This window comes from Martes martes (genome assembly GCF_963455335.1).
Source record: "Martes martes genome assembly, chromosome: 3".
Taxonomy (NCBI): Eukaryota; Metazoa; Chordata; class Mammalia; order Carnivora; family Mustelidae; genus Martes; species Martes martes.
Window position 1 is genome coordinate 150,861,152 of NC_137890.1, and position 21,972 is coordinate 150,883,123.

Sequence of the window (21,972 nt, forward strand, 5' to 3'; positions counted from 1 at the left end):
CAGAGGTGGTTCTCAGTGGGCCCCTGCAGCAGCCCCGCCTGGCCCTGTGGAGATGTAAGCTCTTGGGCCCCATGCCAGTTCTGCACAGACCTCCTAGGGATGGGGCCCAGAATCTGGTTTAAGGCAAGAACTGTGGCTTTAAAGCATTCTCCTCCCCCCCACAGCACAGCTGTCAAGGCCAGGAAGTTCACATTCCTATGTTCCTATCTCTAATCTATAGACCCTTCGAGGTCCCCCACCATCCCAGAGCTGCTTTGGAGAGTGGGAAGACCAGATGTAGGAGAGCAGCCTGCATGTGGCTGGTCTCTGAGCCTGACCTGTCCCTCTGGCTTTTCTTGACACTTCAGAGGAGGACAGGACAGGCCGTGTTCAAATGGCCCTCCGTTTGGTGGTGGTTGGTGTTTGCAGGGACCAGGCTTCAGATGCCTGCCTTTCTGTAGGAGTCTCCTGGAATCCATCGTGTCATCTCAGCCCAGGGCGCCCGTGGCTCTGCACTCAGACTGTGCTAACTGATCACTTGGCAGAGGGGCTGTCTTCACTGGCAGTTGCTCTTTTTTAGTCCTTGTAATGTAGCAGTATTTCAGGGGAGAGGACTGTCGATCTCCTCAGTGGGCTTTCACTCAGTGGCTCGGTTATTAATGTAACAGTCTCCAGACTTTGCCTTCCTAGCTCTGTCACTGCTCTCCCAGTGCTGTTTCTTACCCCACTGGAAGCCAGCGCTTTCTCTTCTCCCTGCACGTTCACTTACTTGGCTGTGTGGCCACAGACTCCCAGGCTCTTATCCTTCACCCACATGCCTGTATTTACCTTTGCCTCCTGGGGGCCAGCAACTCCGAGCTCGTGGCAGTCCCTGCAGTCCCAGGGTGGCATGACAGGGTCCGGCCTCCTCGTCCCCAACTCGTAGGCTTCTCATGTGGCAAGAGGCCTGGTGTCCATGGCCTTGGGGTACGTGCTTCCTGGGGTAGCTGGCGTGTGACCCGTTTCACACCACGCTCGTGTGTCTCAGTGAACATGTATGAACATGTCCCAGCCCCTGCCGGCGCCCCCCCACACACATCTGTACTTTTGTCTCTGCTTGGGTTCCTAACGTTCTTTGGCTAACATTTGTCCCAGTTTCGGAAGACTTGCTAGGACCTCTTGCTAGGTGTGGCCTGCACCCCTCTCCGAGTACTCCCATTGTTGGGCCCCAGTCAGCCATGGGGACCTTCGAGCACATTCTGTGCCCCGATGCTCTTCTGTTGTTTCCATCCTGTTTCTCTATGACCTTCAGCCGGGCATGTTCTTCTTGTGGGGCTTCCAAGGTGCTCGTCTTCCCTGCTCTTTCTCATCTGCTCCTAGACCTGCCGGTCCTTGGTTCCGTGTTTAATTGTAATCCTAGTCCTGTTTGGTTCTAGAATTTACATTTTTCATTATGTCGAGTGACCTGCTGAAATTATTTTGTCCCCTCATTACTTGAACACACTCATCACAAGGTTATCTGGTAACTGCACCATCTGAACCTCTTTTTGATCCATTTAAATTGCCCAGCTCTCTCCCAGTCCTTCCATGGTTGATCATTCAGTCCTGTTTTCCTGTGTGCTTTCTTTTTCTTCCCTTTAAGCGCCAGTTATTGTAAAGATAGCGGGACACCCTGGACGGCGTTTTCTTACCTTGAAAGGAGGCAGGTGCTGTCTCTGGCAGTCATGAACTTCCAGTGGGTCGCCGGAGCCCATCCACAGACCAAGCACCAGATGCCCAGTGTAGGATTGTGAGGTCTGCTTTCCTTGCCCGTCGCCCTTCCCGAGGAGGGCACACTCAGTGGGGCTTGCTGTGTGGTGGGTCCTGACCTGCCCTTCTGTCTCCACCGACCCTTCCCCTGCGGCTTCTCGGGCTCGCAGCTACCCCTGCGGGGGTAGGTGGGCCCTGGGGAGGCATTCTTGCAGGCACACGGCAGCTTGCCTCTTCTGCTTTCCTCCCGGGGACCTGGAACCTCCCTGCCTTCGTGCCTTTGCACAGGTGTTTTCCACACGGTGCCCGTCTCTACCGGTGGCTCAGGAGGGACGTGTCGTCTGCACCGGTCCCCCAGGAGCTGAGTATTTTAGCCGTTTGAATCACAGACATGCTGGGGGAATTTGGCAGTTTTCCATCATTATTATGTTCTGTGTGTTAATGTCTTTTAATTTGTGAGTATTTAGAGAATCTATTCTATTGGACTTAAAATTTTAATTAAATATTTAGAAATGCTGGAATTTTTAATTAATTTTTTAAATTTCTAAGCTTTAAAAAAAGAATTTTAAAAATGTCTAAGCATTCTAAAGAAGCACTTTTAGAACAGTGTTAGATTTGCAGGAAAGTTGTGCAGCTGCCGGAGTTTTCTCATGTGCCCCACACCCCACTTCCCTTGTTGACATCTTACATGGGTGTGGTATACTATGGCAGGGGACAGACCAGCATCTGTGCAGTACTGTTCACTGAGTCCATACCATGTTTGATGTCCTGAGTCTCCCTAGTGCCCTGTTTCTGTTCCAGGACCCCTTCAGGGGCTATCCATGGACCATCCAGGGACCACATGACACTGAGTTGTCACGTCTCCAGAAACTCCGTTTGGCTATGACTATCTCATTTCCTTGTGTTTGGTCCTTAGGATAGTTGTAAGGAAGACGGTCAGGATTTTATAGACTGTTCCTCAGGTGGGGTTTGTCTGATGTTTTTCTAAGGATTAGCCCAGGTTTGTGTTTGCCAAGAGGTGAAGCTCTGTTCCCACCACATCGCGGGCCATACACACACACACACCACATCCCTACTGGTGTCGGCATTGACGCCCTGGCTGCAGCCATGCGGGTGCCGCTCCCAGGAAGTGACCATGCACACCGTAGGCTTTGCAGGTGCCCGCTGAGTGGGAATTGTGTGAACTTTTAGAGGAGTGCTGATGTTTTTAAAGTAAACTCAGTTACTTGATATTTAAAAAAAAAACAAATGGTAAATTGGAATTAGATAGAATGTAAATCATAGTGACCATTTGTCCTCATTCGCAGAGTATTCTGTTTGGACATCCATTGTTACCAAGTGTCCCCCAGAGAGCCTGTGGTGGGAGGTGTAGGGATGACTGATGAAGGCTTGTGTCGATCTCACATGCAGCTGCTGTGGAGATCTGGGGAGATCTGGTCCCAGAAAGGGGTCCCTGGCCAGGCTGCAGAGCTCTTGTCTAGAGATGCTCAAGGGAGCAGCAGGCACAGCTGGCCTGCCTCCGAGACACCTGATGTGCTCATGGGTTTGCTGCTGGGAGGCAAGTGAGCAGCATGGGGACATGTCAAAGAATTGTTTCTGCAAGAGGAGGAATTGTTTGGTGCTGGAGCAGAGCACATTCTGTGGCTACTTGTTTCCTGGAACGCGTGGGGTGGTGGGTGCCTTTATGGCAGAGACCCTTGGAAGATGACTTCCCTGCTAGGCTGTTTCTCATTTTCTAGGGAAAAAAAATGTTTTTAATGTTGAAAATGTGTTTTAGCCAAGCTCCACCAACAGCATGAGAAGTTTCTGTAAACCTGGCTCATGTAACAAAGGTAATGAAATTACTACAGTCGCACCTCATGATTTCACAAGGAACTTAAAATGTATCTGCAGCGTGCTTGTGGAGACACTGGGAAGCAGGAGGGTGGGCTCTGCATGGGGTAATACATCCATTACGTATGATGCATATTTTATGGTGGATCCTGAACTTGCTGGTACTTGTGGTTAGGAGTTACTGGATGGCACTTCTGACTCTTGGAAGCGGGAGCAGTGCGTGGACCTTTTGTTTTTATTTAAACGTCACAGTCTCCCTTTCTCTTCTAGGATCTTTCTGCTCCTTCTGTCTTTGCTATTTTGGGTCGGGGTATAAATTTGTTTTTTACTTACACCAGCACTTTTTGACTCTTGTGGGTGGGATATTATTTCTTGCTTATGTTTTCAATAGCTTCTTTTTCTTTAAGCATCTCAAATACAGTTTTTTCTCTTCTGTGTCTGGTAATACCAGGTTTGGAGGACCATCCAGACTTTACCATTTATCATTTCCTCTGATTCTTACCTATAGAGGTGTCTTTTTCCCTTCTGTGTTTTGGAAACTATGACACTAAGTTCATGCTTTTTGGGCCTCTATCCGTGGACACATAATGAGAGTCCCTCCTAAATACAGGATCCCTGGTTAAATTTGAATTTGAAGAAATGACCATGCTCTTTTGGGGTGAGTGTGCCCCAGACATTTCAGGAACTGGGGCATCTGACGCTGTTCACTAGCTCTGGCTGTCCTGATCCTGTAAGGACCGATTGCTGCTGCAAGCCCCCAGACTCACGACCAGCAGGGGCTCCAGGCCCCTGAGGTAGTGCAGCTGGAACCCTCAGAACCATGTGAGGAGAGACCATGGCAGTGAATTCCCCAGATGGCAGCTGAGGTCTCTGCAGGGCCCGGGCTCTCTTCCCTTTTGCCTTCAATGGGGGCTGCTGCCCTCCAGATCTGTGCTTCGGTAAGGATGCCCCTCCCCGGGCCCCACCTTGCCCTGATGGCGGCTTTGCCTTCCCTTTGCCTTCCGGCTCCAGGCAGCTCTTCTCACGTCCCCAGGGCCGCTGAGGCTTCAGCTCCCCACTCTGGTTTTCACCCTGCTCTTCATTTCTAACCTTTGTGATTTCTTGCAGAGCTCAGCAATGCATTTAAAAGCATTTCTAGATGTTTTATATCAAGAGCTCTTTCAGGGCTCTGGGGCTGTTGTTTGGCTGGAAACAGAAAGCTGCTGTGGTGTTCTCCATGCTCTGCAAGCTGGTTTGGGTGCTGGGTCTGCCTGTAGCCACACTAGAGAGGGTCTGAGTCGGAAGCTCTGTCTCTCTAGTCTCAACAGGTGTTTGCTTGGTGAGCCCCTGGGACAGAGAATTCATTAAATCCCCGACCCTCAAGGTAAGAAGGGAGAGCTGGCTGATGAAAGACTTTCTGTCTCCTGTTAGCATCAGAGAGTCCTGTCCAGAGGCCATATTCAGACGTTGTGTGGGCACTAAGTTATTTCCAGGAGTGACAGTCTACTCTGAACACTTGCTGGTAAGCTTAACACTGCTGCCACCCCACAGAACTGTCACCTCCCTGTTTTGCATTTACTCCCCTGTCCCTTGGCAAGTCTGTTGTTCTAGGCACTGTTGTCAGCATCGGGGCCACATCGGGGACTAAAACAGTGTTGTTCTCAAGGAGCTTGCATTCTGGTTGGGGAAGGAGGGACAGCCAATAAGCTCACATGTAACAGGGCATCGAAGTGGAATGGGGCAGGAATAAGGTGGTCTCGGGCGGAGGTGTGCTACAGAGAGGGGTGACCGAGCTGCACCTGTGGGCAGGGCTTCGGAGGTGGAGGCAGGCTGGGCCTGCCGTGGTGAAATGGGGGTGTGGGGGTGTAGGCAGAGCTGGAGGTGAACGTGGAAGCTAGCGGGGCATGATTGGGGGTGGGGCCTGTAGGCAGTGCTGTGAAGCCTGGGGTGACGTTTTCATGAGACTATAAGCCAGTGCGCTGTTTTGAGAGTGATCGGGTCTGAATTATGTGCAGAGATTATGTGCTTGCTGTGTTGGGTTCTAGGGTGGGGGCAGAGAAGCGGGAGGTGTTTGGGGAGTCTTGGTGAGAGACAGGGGGTACATGGCTGTGACTCCCGGGGTGAGCTACGTTCCGTTACCCAAGAGGCTCTGTTTGCAGTGATGGGCTTGCCCTTTCCCGGGAGTCAGATCTGTTCATATGTGTCAGGTTTACAGCTAAATAAGCTATCATGGAAGGGTTCCAACAGGGGGTGCTTGAGGGAGGGACACAGCCAGGGGGTGGGTGTGCTGTTTGTCTCCCTACTTTCCTTTTAACTCTGCGGTGGGTGCAGTGCTGGGAGCAAGTACAGGCACACTAGGACCTGTCCCCTACAGTGGCTGGATCATGAGGGCGAGCTGAGCTGATGGGTCACAGGGTTTGTGAGAGCAGAAGCTGTTTGTCAGAATGGTGGCTTTGTTCATGGGGCCACAGGCACACTTAGTCGTGGACACCTGTTAGCCTGATGCTCACTGAATTCGCTGATGAACTGGATGAACCCAGAAAGGGTGGCTCACTGGAGCCCTTTCCAGGGGACAGCCTGTCACCCTGGACACCTGTCTACTGGAGTGGTGCTGTGGCCCAACCCGCTTGTCGGCCACATCCTCCTCATCAGGGGCACTCGTGGCAGCGGCTGTCCCAAGCTTGAAGAGCATGAGGACTGCTGGGAACACAGGGTGCCCCCCTAGCCTTTTACAGCTGCTCCCTCACTGGGAGGATTGCAGCCCGGGCCTCCTTGTCAGACTCAGACTTCGCCGTTTTCATGATACTTAAGTAGATTCTGCAGTGACAGTGACAGGTGCCATTGGCAGGGCTGTGAACCGACCCTGACCCATTCCATGCAGGGGGCTTGGCGGGGAGCAGAAGTACCCTGGTTGCAGAGGACCTGCCTCTTCCTCCCAAGATAGTGTGCTGGCCTGGGGCCTGGGAAGGTGGGATGGTGGGCGGGCAGCTGCCACCCTGCCACCCCCACCACTGCTCCCCACCTCCACTGCTCCTCCTTCCACCGCTGCTCTTCCCTCCTCCCTGCCCCCACTCTCTGCCCCCGCTACCCCCCAACCAACCCCTCCACCCCACCCTCACACGCACCGCCCCCCCCCCCCATCACTGCTACCAGGAGGGCAGGGCAGGGCAGGCCGATGGACCTCAGGAGGAGAGTTTGGATAGGATGGTGGAAGTAGGCTTTCCCATATTTTGTTGGCATGTTGTTTTATTTTGAAAGGCTGAGACAGGCTCAGTCTTTTGCTGGGCTAAGCAGGTAGGGAGGGAGGGAGAGGGCGCAGGGCAGCCAGAGGTTGCGGAGGCGCAGAAGGGATCCCAGCTCGCAGGCAAGTATGGCTGCTCCCAGAGGACTCGGAGGACTCGGACAGTCTTCCCACAGAGCCCACCCCGCTTCTGGGGGAGGAGCCACCCTGAGGGAGAGTGGAGCCCTGCTCCATAGGACCTAGGCAGACCGGCTCTTGTTGCACCAGAGACACAGCGGCTGGAGGGCCGTCTGGCCAGCGAGAGAAGCTACCTGTGGGGAGGTGTGGGGCTTAGCATGCTCAGGTCAGTGTGGGGCATGCACACCAGCCTGTACGCGGGCTGCTGCCTCAAAAGCCTCATGTTCCTGAATTAACCTCACTGGAGCCCCTTCCAGCCCCAGGCTCAGAAGGTAGATTGTAGCTGTTAGACTTCCTGCATTTACGTTTGCATAAGAGAAAGGTTTTTGTGTGTAGCATAGTGTCCACAGGCATTTTGATGGCTAACGAGTCTGGGGGCGGGGAGTAGAGGTTCCCAGAAAAGGTCTTGACAGGTCACACTCTGCAGCTACGGAATGTTCGTGGTGTCACATTTGCATGGTGGTGGTGTGTCTCTGTGGATCCTGTTGCCTGTGTGGCTTCTCTTGGAAGCCAGTCAGTGGGGATGATGGGAGCAGTGCTCACCCACACACACAGTGGCAGTGTGGGCCATGGAGGTGAGCCCTCATGGACTCTGGACCCCTGCCCCTTAGCTGGCCTGCCTCAGTGTGTCCGGAGGGTCAGCTTGAAGGAAAGCCGGCTGTGGTGGCCCAAAGCCAGGGACCCCGCTGCTGTGTCTGGCTGCCTGGCTTGGGTCCCCCAGCCGGAGCCTCGCTGCCTGCCTGAGCTGAGGGACACCCTTGGGGTGAAGATTCCACGTCCTCCCATGGCTGGGCAGGCTCCATGGCACCGGGGCCCAAGTCTGGGTGGCATGTGTCCAGGTCACGGGGTTCAACTGGCTCATTTTGCTTCCTGTGACATTGTGATTTTTACTTCTGCTTGTCCTTGTAGGATCTGAGCTACCATTTGTACTGGGGCACAGCAGTCCTGTACCCCAGAAGTGGCCCGTGTCTCAGGAGCCGATGGGCTAAGGGTTCGGCTCTGTGTTTCCTTTTTGCTCTGATGGTCTGGAGTCAGGGGCCCAGTTTCAGGCTCTATACCAAGGATGGAGTTTGTCACTGCAGAACTGCCTGTTCCTGGGAGCTGTCCTGTGCCAGTGTCAGCTGGTGCCCTTTCACTGCACAGCCCACACAGACACCATGCAGAGGATGCGGGGATAGACCCGGTCCCTGTGCCCTGCAGGCTCAATGACCGCTGGGCACCACACGCATGAGCATAGCACACAGTGTAGTTCCTGGGCTCATGGTTGGGGTTCAAGTGTCAGGTGTCAAGAATCTCAAGATTAGGGGGCGCCTGGGTGGCTCAGTGGGTTAAAGCCTCTGCCTTCGGCTCAGGTCATGATCTCAGGGTCCTGGGATCGAGCCCCGCATCGGGATCTCCGCTCGGTGGGGAGCCTGCTTCTCCCTCTCTCTCTGCCTGCCTCTCTGCCCACTTGTGATCTCTGTCTGTCAAATAAATAAATAAAATATTTAAAAAAAAAAAAGAATCTCAAGATTATAAGGATGATGGTTTACCAAGTAGACGAGGGCCCCCCTCCCATTTGGGGGGAGAAGGAACAGCTTTGTGACGGCTAGAGGCAGGGTGGTGGGTCATGTATTATGTGAAAGAAAAGAAAGAGGTAAAAAGAACTTTTATCAGTTCAAAATTTAAGGTGATCTGTGGGCTTTATTTGGGATTACTCATTGACTACAAGAAGCTCTCTGCTGTGAATTTCAGAGGTAGGGAGACAGTGGGGCTTGGAGGTTGGTTAGCTCAGGGCAGCTCCCTAATGTGGGAAGATGTGGAGGACAGAAGTTCAGGGTGATGGTTCAGAAGATGCTGTCCCGGCCGGCGAATGCATTCTGGTGGCGAGTGGCAGGTACGCAGCATGGGCCAGATTCTTAGAGGGCCCTGATGCCCTCGTGGTTGTTGGCAGTAAGAAGGAGAGGCCTTCTGGAGGGCTGGCTAGGATGAAGGTCGGGTGTACGGGACAAGGGGACCTGGGGCAGGGGTGAGAGTAGAGAGGCCAGCCTGACCGGGAAGCCATGCACGAGGACAGCTAATTTTGAGTAGCTGCATTTGTCCCCTAGCTGCTGTCTGGGAGGGCGGGTTGCTACTTTTCTCAAGTGTGAATGGGCCGCCAGGCGCAGAGAGGCTATCTGAGCCAGAGGCTGGAAGGTTCCCTGCAGGGCACAGACCGGGCTCCATCCCATCACAGTCCCTGTGCACAGCAGGCTGGGGGAGTGCTGGGAAGGACGCCATGCACAGCTGGGCTCGAGGTCCCTGGGTCGGGCGGAGGTATTGTGAGCATTTCCTAGTTGGCTGTGTTGGTGACCTGGGGTGCAGACTAGTGAAGACAGACCTTTTGAGAACAGAAAGTCGCTAAGATTCCATATGAATAGGAATTTTAAATTTTGGTTTTGTGTTGTTGATCCTGTGATCCGGGTGTTAGTTCAGCTCTTTCATTGCTCTGGCTGGAGTCAGGGTGGTTTTCGGGCACCCATCCCATCATACTCCAGGTGACTGCCTGGGCAGTCTCAGGTTTCTCCTGAAGTGATGTTTGCAGAGGGACACGAGTGTCTGGAATCTGAGTTTATTTATCCATACATTTCCTGTTCACTCGGCCCCCATTCTGTTGTTGGCACAGACCTGTGAAGACTCACATGAGTGCCGATATGTGCATAGCAGGCTACTAATTTTTTAAAGTCATTTTTCAAACCCTGTTCTGGGTTACTTCTTATTTCTCTGCAGTCCTTCCTTGGGGCAGACAAGCTGTGAATTGGTTTCCGCTTTACTGGTTTGGTGTCTTTTCAATTTAGGGAGCCCAGATGCTATTAAGATACGGAGCTCCCTCCACAAATCTGATCGTGTCCGAGACAGTTGCCAGGACGACAGAGTCTTCTGCTTTCTCTCCTGCTATTTTTATTTCTTTACTATCTCAAGTTGTTTTTGTCTCAGTCCCAAGTTAGCATTGTCTAGAAGAGTGGTGCTTTATCGCTGGACTACGTCAACACTGTGCGGTCTTACCTCTGCGGGGCTTTCTTGGGTAAGGCCACACTCTCAGTAATGGGAGAGCCTTGGAGTTGTTGGCCTCAGTGAGCCGACGGAGCAAGCTTCCTAGACTCCGCTCGACGCTCGGGCCTCAGAACTTAGCTTGGTACCTGTTTTTTTGTGTTAAACTGCAGATTCTCTGTTTAGAAATTGTTCTGCTGAGTGAGAGTGAGTGCATGGTGTTTGCGGTTGCCCCTCGCTCGCGGGCTGGAGGACACGCTAACATGGCTGCTTGCTGAGCGCGGGGCTGACACTCCTCGTCGGTCCACATGCCCTGTCGCTTAGGTTCCCGCGTGTGGAAGATGACCTGCGTCCCTGGGGCAGGGCAGTTTGTGTCAGACGTGGACTTCTCACCCAGTGCTTCAGGTTGAGTGTGATTGCAGATGACCACGTGCTGTCTGGGCTCTGCTGGTGCCGGGTCACGGGGTGACGTCCTCGCATACAGACTAGCAGACCACAGGTGCCCTGATGTCGCTGTGTGTGCCCTCCGTTCTGCTGTTGGAGAATTTCTAGCAAGAATATTGTTTTCAGGTCTTTAAACAGGGGCTTGAGTCAGAGCTTTCCCACTCACAGCTAACATGAGTCATGCAAAGTGCATGGTGCTGTGATACTTAGGGCAGTGGGTTTGGCAGCTAAATACGGATGTGTTTGTAACAGGCTATGGTGTTTGTGCCAAAAATAGAAGACAGTTATTCTTTAAAAGATGGCTTCTGAAAATTGTCTTTGGTAAAATAAGATTTTAGGGGGTTGATTTCAGAGTTTTAGACTGGATTTATGCTTAGCAATAATGAAAAATTGGGGACATTGTATATCAAAGAAGTCCCTTTACTAAATAATTTCTATAACTTTCTTCTTTAAAATTAATAAAACATTTTTATTCTTAGAGCTCATTAGCATTTATATGTAGTAATTGATAACAGAAGTTGGACATTGGAATCCCCAAGTCACTGTAGACTTCCTTAGCCGTTTGAGCTCCTCAGAGCGTCTGGAAAAAGCAGAGTCCATCATACCTGTTACAGCCCACTTCCCACCCCAGGCAGGGCTTCATCTGATCCTTTTTAAAAAATTCCCCTTTTTACAGTCCCACAACGAAGGACCTGGTGCCAGAATTAACACATCTAATTTAGCTCTCCAGGAGGACTCAGCTGAGGAGCTGTGAGTCTGAGTGCCCCTGACACGCCTGCCTAGAGCCAGAAGTTCCCCAACAGGACTTTGCAGTACACCTGAAAGGGGGTGGAGAAACCCTGAGAGCCCACCCCCAGGCCAGCATAGATGGGGGCTGGGTGCTGATGCACACCCAGGCCCTTCTCAGCTAGAAACCAGAGCAGCAGAGCTCCACCCATACCGACTGGGGGGCGAACAGAACACTGGAGGGAAGGAATGGAATTCAGTAAGAACGAAGGCAGCACGTGGGTGAGACAGACAAAGCTGTTGCATCATTTCCCAAAGTTAGCGCATGCTAGGAGTTGCAGTTTAACTTAACGGATTCTTTTTTTTTTTTTTTTAAGATTTTATTTTTATTTAGTTGTCAGAAAGAGAGCGAGAGAGCAAGCACAGGCAGGCAGAGGCAGAGGGAGAAGCAGGCTTCCCACTGAGCAAGGAGCCAGATGTGGGACTCGATCCCAGGACGTTGAGATCATGACCTGAGCTGAAGGCAGCCGCTTAACCAGCTGAGCCACCCAGGCGTCCCTTAACTTAACGGATTCTTACACGGGGTCGTGGAAGATATTCCTGGACTTGAGACTTGAGGGTCCAGCCTGTCACCTGCAGTCAGGTGGCTCAGGCAGGTCACTTGACGCCTTTCCGAGGAGAGACAGCACCCACCTGCCCCTCATGGCATCAGAGCGCGTGAGGCAGTGCTGGTTTTGGAATTCAGTGACTGCCTGCTTACATCAAGCAGGTGAGTGTCTGCCCTAGACACCAAGAGGAGAGACGGGGGAAGAGAGGACACAGTCACCCTGTCTGCGTCAGGGCGCTCCTGGAGGAAGGGGCAGGAGCTGGGCAGGAAGAGCTAGTCGTGGGAAAGGATGAAGACGAGGCAGAGGCTGGGATAGCTGGTCACCTGCTTGCTGACGGAGGGCCACTTGGGAATGCCTGAGAACCCAACACTCACTGGATCGGGAGGTGCGTGTGCCAGAGCTAGGGTTGGCTTCCTCCTGGGGGCCTCCTGCCACCCTGTTCCTGGAGCCCCTGGAACACTCCTCCCAGAGGTGTGATTCCTCACAAGGCAGCGGTTTTTGCCGCACATCTCCAGGAGAGGTGGTGCTTGAGGAGGACAGCACTGGCTGGTGAGCAGGGCTGTGAGAGCTGGCGGCCTTCTTGGCCAGAACCAGAGCACCGGCCCCCAGGAGGCCTGTGGGGGAGCAAGTGACTCACCACTGCCCTCTGGCCTTGGGAGAGGGGCTGGGTAGAGGTGAGGTCTCCTCAAGCGGGGGACACTTCAGTCCCGTAGCAACTGAGGTTCAGAGTTTGTATCTTACTTTTCTGTTTTCCTGGCTTCTTTTGGCTTGGTCAACCATCTTCCTTTTCTATTTTATTTCTTCTGCTGACTCATCAACTACACCGTCTGGTTTCACGTTCATGAACACTCCGGGCTGTTCTAGTGCATGTCTGTCCCTCACCAGCATCTGCTCACACACGGCTGGTCAAATCCTGCCAGCCCACACACAGCAAGCTGACTTCTGCCCAGCTCCCCTGGCCTCTGCCATGGTCAGTTATCTTTAGAAGAAGCTGTTCTCATGACCTTTCACCCTGGCTACCAGCTATGCTGTCTAGTGTGCTCTGTGTAGGCCCAGGCCTCTGTGTGACACCTCTCCGTAGCCCCAATCCCCTCCTGCCTTCAGTGTTCCCACCACCCAGGTCTGTTGGCAATGAGTCTTTAGCTCTTGCTCGAAAAAGTCACCCGCACTTGCGTTTCATTTTTGTAGGTGGCGGCACTCAGCACAGACTTCCGCGTTGGCCGCTTATTTCCTCTGACACCCTGAAACCGCCCCCTGGACCCCTGGCCACACGGCTTTTGTGGATAAGTCTGAAGTCCTGCCGTGTGCCATTGCATGCCTGAGGGACCTGTTCTTTCTGGCTGCTTCTGAGACCCTCTTTTCATCTCTTTATCACTACTTCCCACCACCTGGTGACCACGTGCTTCGGGTGATTTTCTTTGTGCTTATCCTGCCTGTTCATGGAGCATCTCGGGGATGAGCAGTCCATTGTTTCCATATCATTTGTAACACGTTTAGTCATGATTTCTCTGGATGTTTCTTATTCTCTTCTGGGGACTCTTGACAGTTCATGACCCATAGGTCACTGAGGCTCTGTCCAGTTGTTTTTGGCCTTTTTCTCAGTGCCTCATCTTGGATAGTTTCTTTTGTCCTGTCTTCAAGTTCACAGGGGTTTTCTCATGTTTATATAATATGCTGTTAATTCCATTGTGCTAGTTTGGGTTCTCCAAGGAGCAGCAGCCAAGATAGGATCAGGTAGATATTGATGAGTCTTTTGGGGAAACACCTGTGAAGGGTCAAGGGGAGAGAAGATGTAAGGTACAGGGAAGCCCTTAGTCCTTGGTGCCATGTGACGCCTGGGACAGGAGAGGGAGGGAGGCATATCAACAGTGCGGGTGGATCTGGCCGGGCTGATAGGGTGACCCGGGGCCAGCGGTACCCATCATAGAGTCCCATGTCCTGAAGAAATAGGAGGGCCTAGAGCCTCTGCTGCTCCTGGCCAGGCTGAGTGGGCACCTTCTGTGGGGACATGGCCCAGTGTGACCGGGGTGGTAGACACGGGCAGCAGCTGACACTGTGGGCACATTGGAGCAGCACACCCAACCAGTGGAATTTTATTTCAGATATCCTTTTTTTTTTTTTTTAAACCTAGAAGTTTATTTGTTTCTTTTTGTTTTCTGGTTTTCTCATTACTCTCACTTCTCACTTAATTCCCTGAACATACTGAATATTTTTATAATAGCTTTTTCAGTGGTCGTCTTTTCTGATTTCCCATCTTTGTTACCTCTGAGTTGGCTTGATCTGTTCTCCCCTGGATATGGGTTACATCTTCCCTTTCCAGGGCTAGAGGCTTTTCCACGGTCACCATCCATTGTGAGGTCTCTGCTTATGAGTCCTTGATCTTGTTTTATCCCTTGAGGAGTGTTTGAATGTGTACCCAGCAGGCAGTTGACACACTTGCAAATCAGCTTAAGCTTCTGGGGTTTGATATCTTAGCTTTGTGGTCAGTCTTGAGCAGCCTGGCTCATAGGGGAGGGTTAGCCTGGTAGCCAGGTGTGTGGTGAACCCCGGGTGCTGGGAGCTCAGTCCCTCAGCCCCATGGGAGCATCCAGCAGCCCCCAAGAGTGCCCTTCTTCCTGGGGGGCCTCTGCCCGCCTCTGGGAGCATCACCCCACATGTGCAGGGACACATGCAGCCGCAAACCAGGTCCGTCCCCGTCAGTATGTCAGGCCTCCTTTTCTGCCCACGGCCCTCCCCTCTAGCTCTCCGCCCGCAGATGCTAGCCAGCCTGATCTGTGTGTCCGGTGTCCAGATGGTGGGGGAAGCTGTGGCCATCAGGAGGCGTGGGTTGGTCTGGTGTCCTCACATGGTCCGTCCCAAGCAGCAGAGCTGCGGCCAGGGCTGCGGGGGTCCAGGTAGGGTGTGGTCACTGTGGCTGCTCCCATGGGCCGTGCCTTGCACTGTCTGGTCACTGCCTGGCCTGCTGCTGAAGCTGTTTTCTCCTCTCCGCCGTCCAGATCCCATCTGTTCCTGAAGCCTCAGATCCCATGGGTCAGACCGGTTCCTCCATCCTCAGGCACTTCTGTTCTCTGACGAGCTGTACATGTTCTGTGTATTTCATGAGGTTAGAGAAAATGGGATTTGTTCATGCCACTCAGGGCACTAGGACACAGTGTGCTTTACATGCAGAAGGAACTGAGTTTTTTCCCAGGAGAATGAGTGAATATAGGTAACTGCTCTCAGCTGGGTTCTGAGGGAAGCGGCTGGGAGAGGGCTCCCTGTGCGACCTCTGACCTCATCAGCCACCTCTTGGCACAAATCCCAGACTGGCTTGTGGCGTTTCATGACGGGCGGCTTTCCCTGGAGTCAGACTCACCCGCAGTCCCACTCTGTGGCATCACCTTGCAAACAAAACGTACCTGTCTCGGCCGCCTCTGAAGCCTCCCCTTGAGCTACCCGGCTCCCTTGTCCCCCGATCCCATCGTCACCTTGTTCACTTTCTCTTAGGGCAGCGGGTAGCAGTTTTTTTGAGAGGAGCCGGAGAGTAAACAGTTGAGCTCTGTAGGGCCCGCCCCCACTGTTCCCAGGACTCATTTCTGCCACGGGACTGAGTGCCCACGAACCTTGTTTCTACAGGACAGTCATCAGCCGGGTTTGGCCTGCAGGCCATAGTTTGCCGATCCTGCATGAGGCCGTAAATTCACACGGGGACATGGGAGCCCTGACTCCCCCGCACAGCGTGAGCAGAGCGTCGTCATCTGGACCAGAGTCTTGTGTGCATTAAGCGAGAATCCGTTCTGGTTGCTTGTGTCAGCATCTGTTTATTTTTTCCTGCAGTAAGCAGTTCCACGTGGAGAATTTCACATCAAGCACAGAAGTCTGGAAGGGCACGTCAAAGGGTCATTTCTCACCAGGAACGCTCCACAGAGCAGGGGCTGGCCGCCCGGGGGGTGATAGGCCCAGGGGCCAGAGGGGCTGGCGGCCTTGTAGCGGGGGTGGACTTCGAGCCAGAGGACATGGGCTTGGAGTCTAGCTCCGTGGACAAGCTCCTGAGCCTTTCTTTTAGGGAAAAAGACAAAACAAAATAGCAGTGTGTGTGCCAGAAAATACAGAATGTATGAAGAGTGTGCAGTTAGCACTGACTAACCTTCCTTGCCCCCTGCTCCTGGGCCCCTGAGAGGCAGCCCTGCAAGAAGTTTGTTCTGCACGTACCATCCAGCGGTAGTGTGCCAGCAGTGTGTGTGTGTGTGTGTGGCTGGGGGTTGCCCAGGAGGCTGTCCTGTGCTCCTTACCAGGGGGGTCAGGCCCATTATGTTTCCCACTGTTGTAAATGTTAGTTGCAATTAGGCATTACCTTTGACACAGATTTTATGCAGTTTAAGTGATCTGGAGAAACTGGGAATGATTTTGCGAAGGCTGTGGTGCCCTGACTACATCTGTCCCATGCCCATCAGGATGGTTCCAGTGGGAGGAGATCTGGGCCTGGGGAGGAAGCTGTGGGGCTGCATGCCTCCCCCATAGTCCTGAGGGGAGACGCACAGGGCTAGCCCTTGGGGGGAAGAGCCACGGCCTCTTTGGGCGGCCCCCCAGCCCAGACAGCTGGGCTCATAGGGGCATGGGGCCTACTCAACATGGAGAGCCCCAGGTGGGCCAGCTCTCCAGCATTTCGGGCACAGGGCAGCTGGGGCACCCCCCTGGAAGAGGAGGGCTTTAAGTCTGTGTCTTTGTGGTTTGCAGGGTTTTTCTCTTTAGTAAACTCACTCTTTGACTTTTAATGGAAAATGGGGAAGGTGGGAACACAGGCTCCTGCAAGTATTAGACTGGGCATGTGCTGCCAATCCAGATGTCTGGCATGTGCAACATTGTCCTTGGGTGCTGTGCACTGTGGGAGTTCAGATAGGGAGCACTGATGGGCTAGACGGCCTTGGTCATCTTGCTTGCTCCCTTGCCCTGTGTCCCTGCAGCCACGCCAGGCCACTTCAGTGTGTGCACCCCTCCTCCTCCTCTCCCTCCTCCCCTGTCCTCTCTCCTGCCCCTTCCCCACTCCCCTCTGTCTCTAAACATTTCATAAGTAAGTTCATGTCATATCTTCAGAGAGTTTTTGAATGAAATCGTGCAGGTAGTGAAGAGGGGTCCGTCCACTAGTCAGAATTTCTTCAGAAATATTTTCTTATGTAAGGAGCACATCAAGATTAGGAGTAAGTTCAGCTGGGGGAACCAAACAGAAGATCTAGAACACCTGGGTCTTGGCTAAGCTCAGTGGCTGTGTCTCCTGCACAAGGCCGGAGATTTGTGCGCGGGAGGCGCTCAGCAGCTCTGTCCCACGGAGTTCTCCCTGCTGATGTCCCACTCCCCGAGGGCTGGCCCCTCTCTCCATGGATGGGCTGGCACCCATGTTCCAGGAAGCGGGTGGAGGGAAGGGAGAAGAGGAGGAGGCGCAGGCTGGGCTGACGACCCTTTCTCCAGGTGTGCACCTGCAGGTGGGTGTGCAGTAAGGGATGGCTGGGCCCAGGCTCGCATGTCGGTGTCGGTCCCCGGGCTGTGCTCCCTGCACGATACACACTCTTCTCAGGACACTGCAGGTGTTTTCTCACGGGACAGGTGTGAACTGGGTTTTGGTAGTTTGCAGGTTTTTTTAAATGAGCAGATGCAGATAGGAAGAAATGGAAAAGAAAAAGCTTATTTTGCATCCCCTCAGTGTGGAATGTTCCAAAAATAAACCCTCCCTAGGGTCCCCATTGGCTTAAATGTGCTGGAAAGGGACCCCGAGGCTCCAGAGATCAGAGGGCAGGGGACTGCTGCCCCGAGCAGTCCAGGGGCAGGTTTTTGAGCCATGCGTCACCGCCGATGGTCTGCCAGCTGTTACTTGCTCTGGGCCTTAAAATCTGGTGTGCGAGGATGTAAGCAGAGCTGCGTTGCTGCCACACACCAGCCCTTCCTTACGGGGCTGCCAGTGCTCAGGGACACCATGCCTTCAGAACCCTGGGGACACTGCTGACAGAGTGGCTCGCCGCAGGCGTGGGGGACGTTTGAGCACTTTCCCGAGCTCTTTCCCTGACCGGTCAGCTTTCTGTTCCGTGGATACAGTGCTGGGGGTGGTCCTCCAGGAAGAGAAGTCCCGTTCTGGTGGGCCCACTGTTGGGACACTGTAAAGTCACACTTCTCTTTCCTGCTGGGACTGTTGTGCCTTCGTGGCCCTTTACTGGGTGTTCTCAGATGTGGGCCCAGCCCAGGGCCTCTGGCCTGCCCTCCTCATCCTGTTCTCAGCCGGTCAGCTGGTGTCTCCTAAGGCCAGGGCCCCGATCAGCAAGCCCCCTGGTGTGCACAGACATGCCCCAGCATCTTCCTCACTGTGGGCAGAGCATTCCCCTGTGTGTCCTGGGGAGCCACTCACCTGTGTGGTCTTGTGGCTCCGGAGGTCGGGAGGAGGAGGTGAGGATGCGGGTCTGCTGTGTTCCTTGTGGACACTCCAGGGGAGGCTCTGTTTCTGCCTGCTTCCAGCTTCTGGAGACGCTTGCACCCTGTGGCTCGCGGCCCCTTTACCTGGCCTCTGCTTCCGTGGTTTCCCCTGCTCCTCTGGTCTGACCTTCTCGTCCCCGTGCCAACCCCGGGTGTGCGTGGACAATCCGGCTGAGCTGCAGAACCCCCTGTGCTGTGTGAGGTCTCGCAGGCACAGGGTCTGGGGGTTGTGGCATTGTTTTGCCTGACACCGCCCCCCACCTTGGCGCGGGGACTCTGCCACACCCCTCTGTGCACGCGGACACGCGCTATTAGTCGTCGTCATCATCAGTCCCAGCTTCCCCGAGCTGCCCCGTCCCTGCCCAGACCACCTTTGCGCACAGGTCAGTGTTTCCGACGTCTTCTCTGCGCTCTCCCCCAGGCACCCTCATCAGTTCAGGTGGTGTCTCCTCCCCCCCAGCTGCTGGGCGGTGGCCGCATACCCGCAGGTCCCCAGCACAGCCTGTCTCTGCAGCCTCAGACCCAGCTTTCCCACTGCCCCTCACCTCCACGCAGTGTCCACGGCTTGGCTAGTCGCTTACCTTCCCGTCAGCCACCACCTGCCCTCACCTGTTACTCTGTCATGGAGAGCTTCCCGAGCCCTGAGGAAGCCAGACAGGGGTGTTAATCCCTGCACCCACCTTATGTCGAACCGCTCATGGGAATCAGCAGAATACGTGATGTGTTCCTAATGCTCACCGTGTCCCGTAGCCTGTGCGGCTTCCTGGGTGCCGGCCTCCCCCAAAGTGTCCCCCTCTCCACTGGCAGCTGCACACTCACACCCCCCCCCCAAGCTCCCCCGTGGTGCTCCTGTGGCCTGTGGGAGTGTGATACCCTCTCCCTTGCCAGTTTTTTCCTGAGACTCTGGACTCCCAGGAAGCTGGGTCTTGCCTTTTGTTTTCCTTGCGGATTCCCCAAATGTTCTTGGTACATGGGTGGCTCTGTTAATGGGGTATCCCAGGCCTGAAAAACGGAGACAGCCTGTGCTGGTCTCCTGCTCTGAAATGCATGGGCTCAGCCCTCCCGCCCGTCCTCCCTGCAGTCCCCAGCAACACAAGCGCCTCTGCAGACTGCAGAACCCCTGCAAACCCGCGTGACCCACATGGGCGACAGCATGGGAGCAGGGCCTCAGAGCACACCTGCCGTCGACTCTGTTTGGCTCAGCAGTGGCCTTTGGAGCCCCCATTAGTGGCTCTCCTTGCTGTGGCTGAGGTTGGATGCCTGGTGCTGATGATGAGGAGAGGGAAACTGATTTATTTTTTCAAATACTTTAATACTTAAGGGCAAAATGAAGGTTTTTTTATGTAATATGTACGAATCTGTTTATCCACATTGACTTGTAAATACGAGAAAGTAAATTCAATGTTTTGTTCCCACATATGTAACTTGGCAAACCTAGTGTGCTCCAGTGTTTCCCTGGCCAGGCGTGGCTCCGTTGCAGGCCCACCCTGCACTGTGGGTCCCTGTCTTCCACAGCCACCTGGAGCCCACGGCCCCTGGCTCTTGCTGCAGACATCTTTGTCCAAGGGAGTGGGCTTGTGGACACATGGTGTGGTCTCTCTGGACGCCATGAGGGCTGGCAGGAGACCTGTGCCCTCCCAGTCTCATTGCTGCCCTGACGGACAGCCCTCCCGCGTCTAGTCCAGTCTGCTTCCTCCTCCTGCTCCCAGGAGCTCCCACTGAGGTGGGGCCTGATATTCGACACCCCCCCCCTTTGTCCGCTTCGCTAACCTGCCCTGTAGATGGCAAAGGGCAGAGGGCCCGTGGTAAGCTCACCTGAGCGCTCCTGAGACTGTGCTGTTCCAGCTAGAGTACCAGCCAAAGCAGTGCCCTCTGGAGGTGCGAGTGGATTGTTTGAATGACCACCCTTAGAGCCTGAGAACAGGCATGCTGCTTCCCAGGCCAGAGGCCACCCCCCGGTGCCTGCATGCTATGGGTGCACCGGGGCTGGCGGGGCTCTGTTCCCGTGGAGCAGCTGCACTCAGCTGGGGCTCGTGGGCCTGTGAACCCCTGTGACTGTGGCCTTCCCTCCCACAGCTGCCGGGCCGCAGGTACTGTCCTGGGTACAACGCGGACGTGGGCGACAAGTGGATCTGGCTAAAGTGACGGGTCATCCTCCACACTCTACACTGCGACAACGAAGAGGTTTCCAGTCTGACCTGCTCCTGTGGACTCCGTGTGGCTTTAGAGTGGAGGCGGGGGGTGGATAGTAAATAACCTGAAAATGTCACCATGGGAGGAAACGGCCCGGCCAGGAGCAGGCTTCCCTGAGGAGTGTCTGGGCGCAGAATGGGCCTCTTGCTTTAGGAAGTTTTGCGGCCTGCTGGCTCTGTTGGGCAATGATCCATAGTTATCACGGGGAAGAAAAATCTGCTATTAAAGACCAGACGTGAATAGAATTTCATTTCATTATGGTTGTGTTCTGTGTCGTGCTGAGTTGGTACTTGATTTCTTCAGACTTCCAGAAATAAAGCCGATTCCACTGCGTTTCCCTCCATCATCCGTCCACACCCGCACCCGCCACATGTGTGCACACGTGTTTGCTCACGCATCACTGACCGTGTGCTGTGGTGGGTCTGGTTTATTGAGACAGAGGCCAGGACTCAAGAGTTTCTGTACGGAGAGGGAAAATCACATTTCCTTACATAGAAAGCAAAAAGAAAACTTGCCAGCTCCTTGAGCATTTCAGTGGCCTGCCCTGTTGAATGGGAGAGCTCCCCCCCAGAGCTGTGCCCCCTGGCTACGTGCAGACCCCTGGACGCCTGTCCCTGTTGAGATTTGGGTGCTTGAAGTTCAGTGTCGCATAGAGGTCAGTTCCTCGGCCACACAGGTGCACTGGCTGCCGCTCAGGCTCCTTCTCCCGCACCTGCTCCCAGGCTCTGGGCTCACTGAGATGCTTCATGGGCGTCCCAGTAGTGCCCAGTGCAAAGGAGGCCCAGACTGCTCTCCAGTCCCTCCCCTTCCCCAGCTTCCCTACTCACCTCCCCATCCCTTCCTCTCCCCTCCCTGCCATTCCTCCCCTGCTCCCCTCCTTTTTTTCTTGTTTTCTTCCCTTCCTTCCCCTCCACTTCCCTCCTTCCCCCTCCCTCCCCTCCCCTGCTCCCCTCTTTTCTCTCTGCTGACTTCCCCTCCCTTCCTTTGCTCTCCTCCCCTGCATTGTCCTCCCCCTGCGCTCCTCTTCCGGTCCTGTTTGCCCCTCTCCTCTCCCCTCCCCTCCCGCCCTTCTCCTCTTGCCTTCCTTTCCTCTTTCCTCTTCCTTTTTGGGGAGGGGGTGTTTAACAGTTGAAAGTTTCCCAGCAGCGTCTAAGTTGGATGCCCTGCTTTCATCAGGACCTGGGAGTGCACTTGGCACCCGGCCAGCTGTGGAGTGTCTTTTGGACTAAGTGCCTCACAAACCATTAAGGAGAGGAGGAAGGAAAAGAAAAACATCTCTAATTATCCTGGCTGTCCCTGATGTCCCGGCCATAATGAGCTCTTTCTCCACGGCAGCGTCCCCCACGGGTGGCAGGTCTGCCATGTGGTCAGGACACGTGGGTGGGAGCCGGCTCACTCTGCAGGCAGACTCATCCCTCCCAGCCTGTGTGCACCGCACCCAGGGGACACGGTGGAGCCTGAGTCTCAGCGCTGGGGTGCACACTCCCTGCCAGCCGCGCACGTGGTGGCTTGTAGGTGCCAAGAAAGGCAGGGTCACTTCTTGGTGCTTCTCCTGTGAGTGCCGGGCAGAGAAGAGTGAATGAACAGTGGACCTGGCCTTCTCTGCAGCTGAGGACC

General features: G+C 54.3%; 1 protein-coding gene across 1 annotated transcript in view; it reads left to right on the forward strand.

Annotated features, from left to right (window-relative positions):
• Positions 1 to 20,613, forward strand: part of NDUFA10 (NADH:ubiquinone oxidoreductase subunit A10) — a 52,956-nt gene extending 32,343 nt beyond the window's left edge. Inside the window, exon 10 of the mRNA XM_080798540.1 lies at positions 20,239 to 20,613. Coding sequence (XP_080654666.1) covers positions 20,239 to 20,307 — 69 coding nt within the window. The 3' untranslated portion in view covers positions 20,308 to 20,613. The remainder of the gene's footprint in view (positions 1 to 20,238) is intronic.
• Positions 20,614 to 21,972: the final 1,359 nt, after the last annotated feature.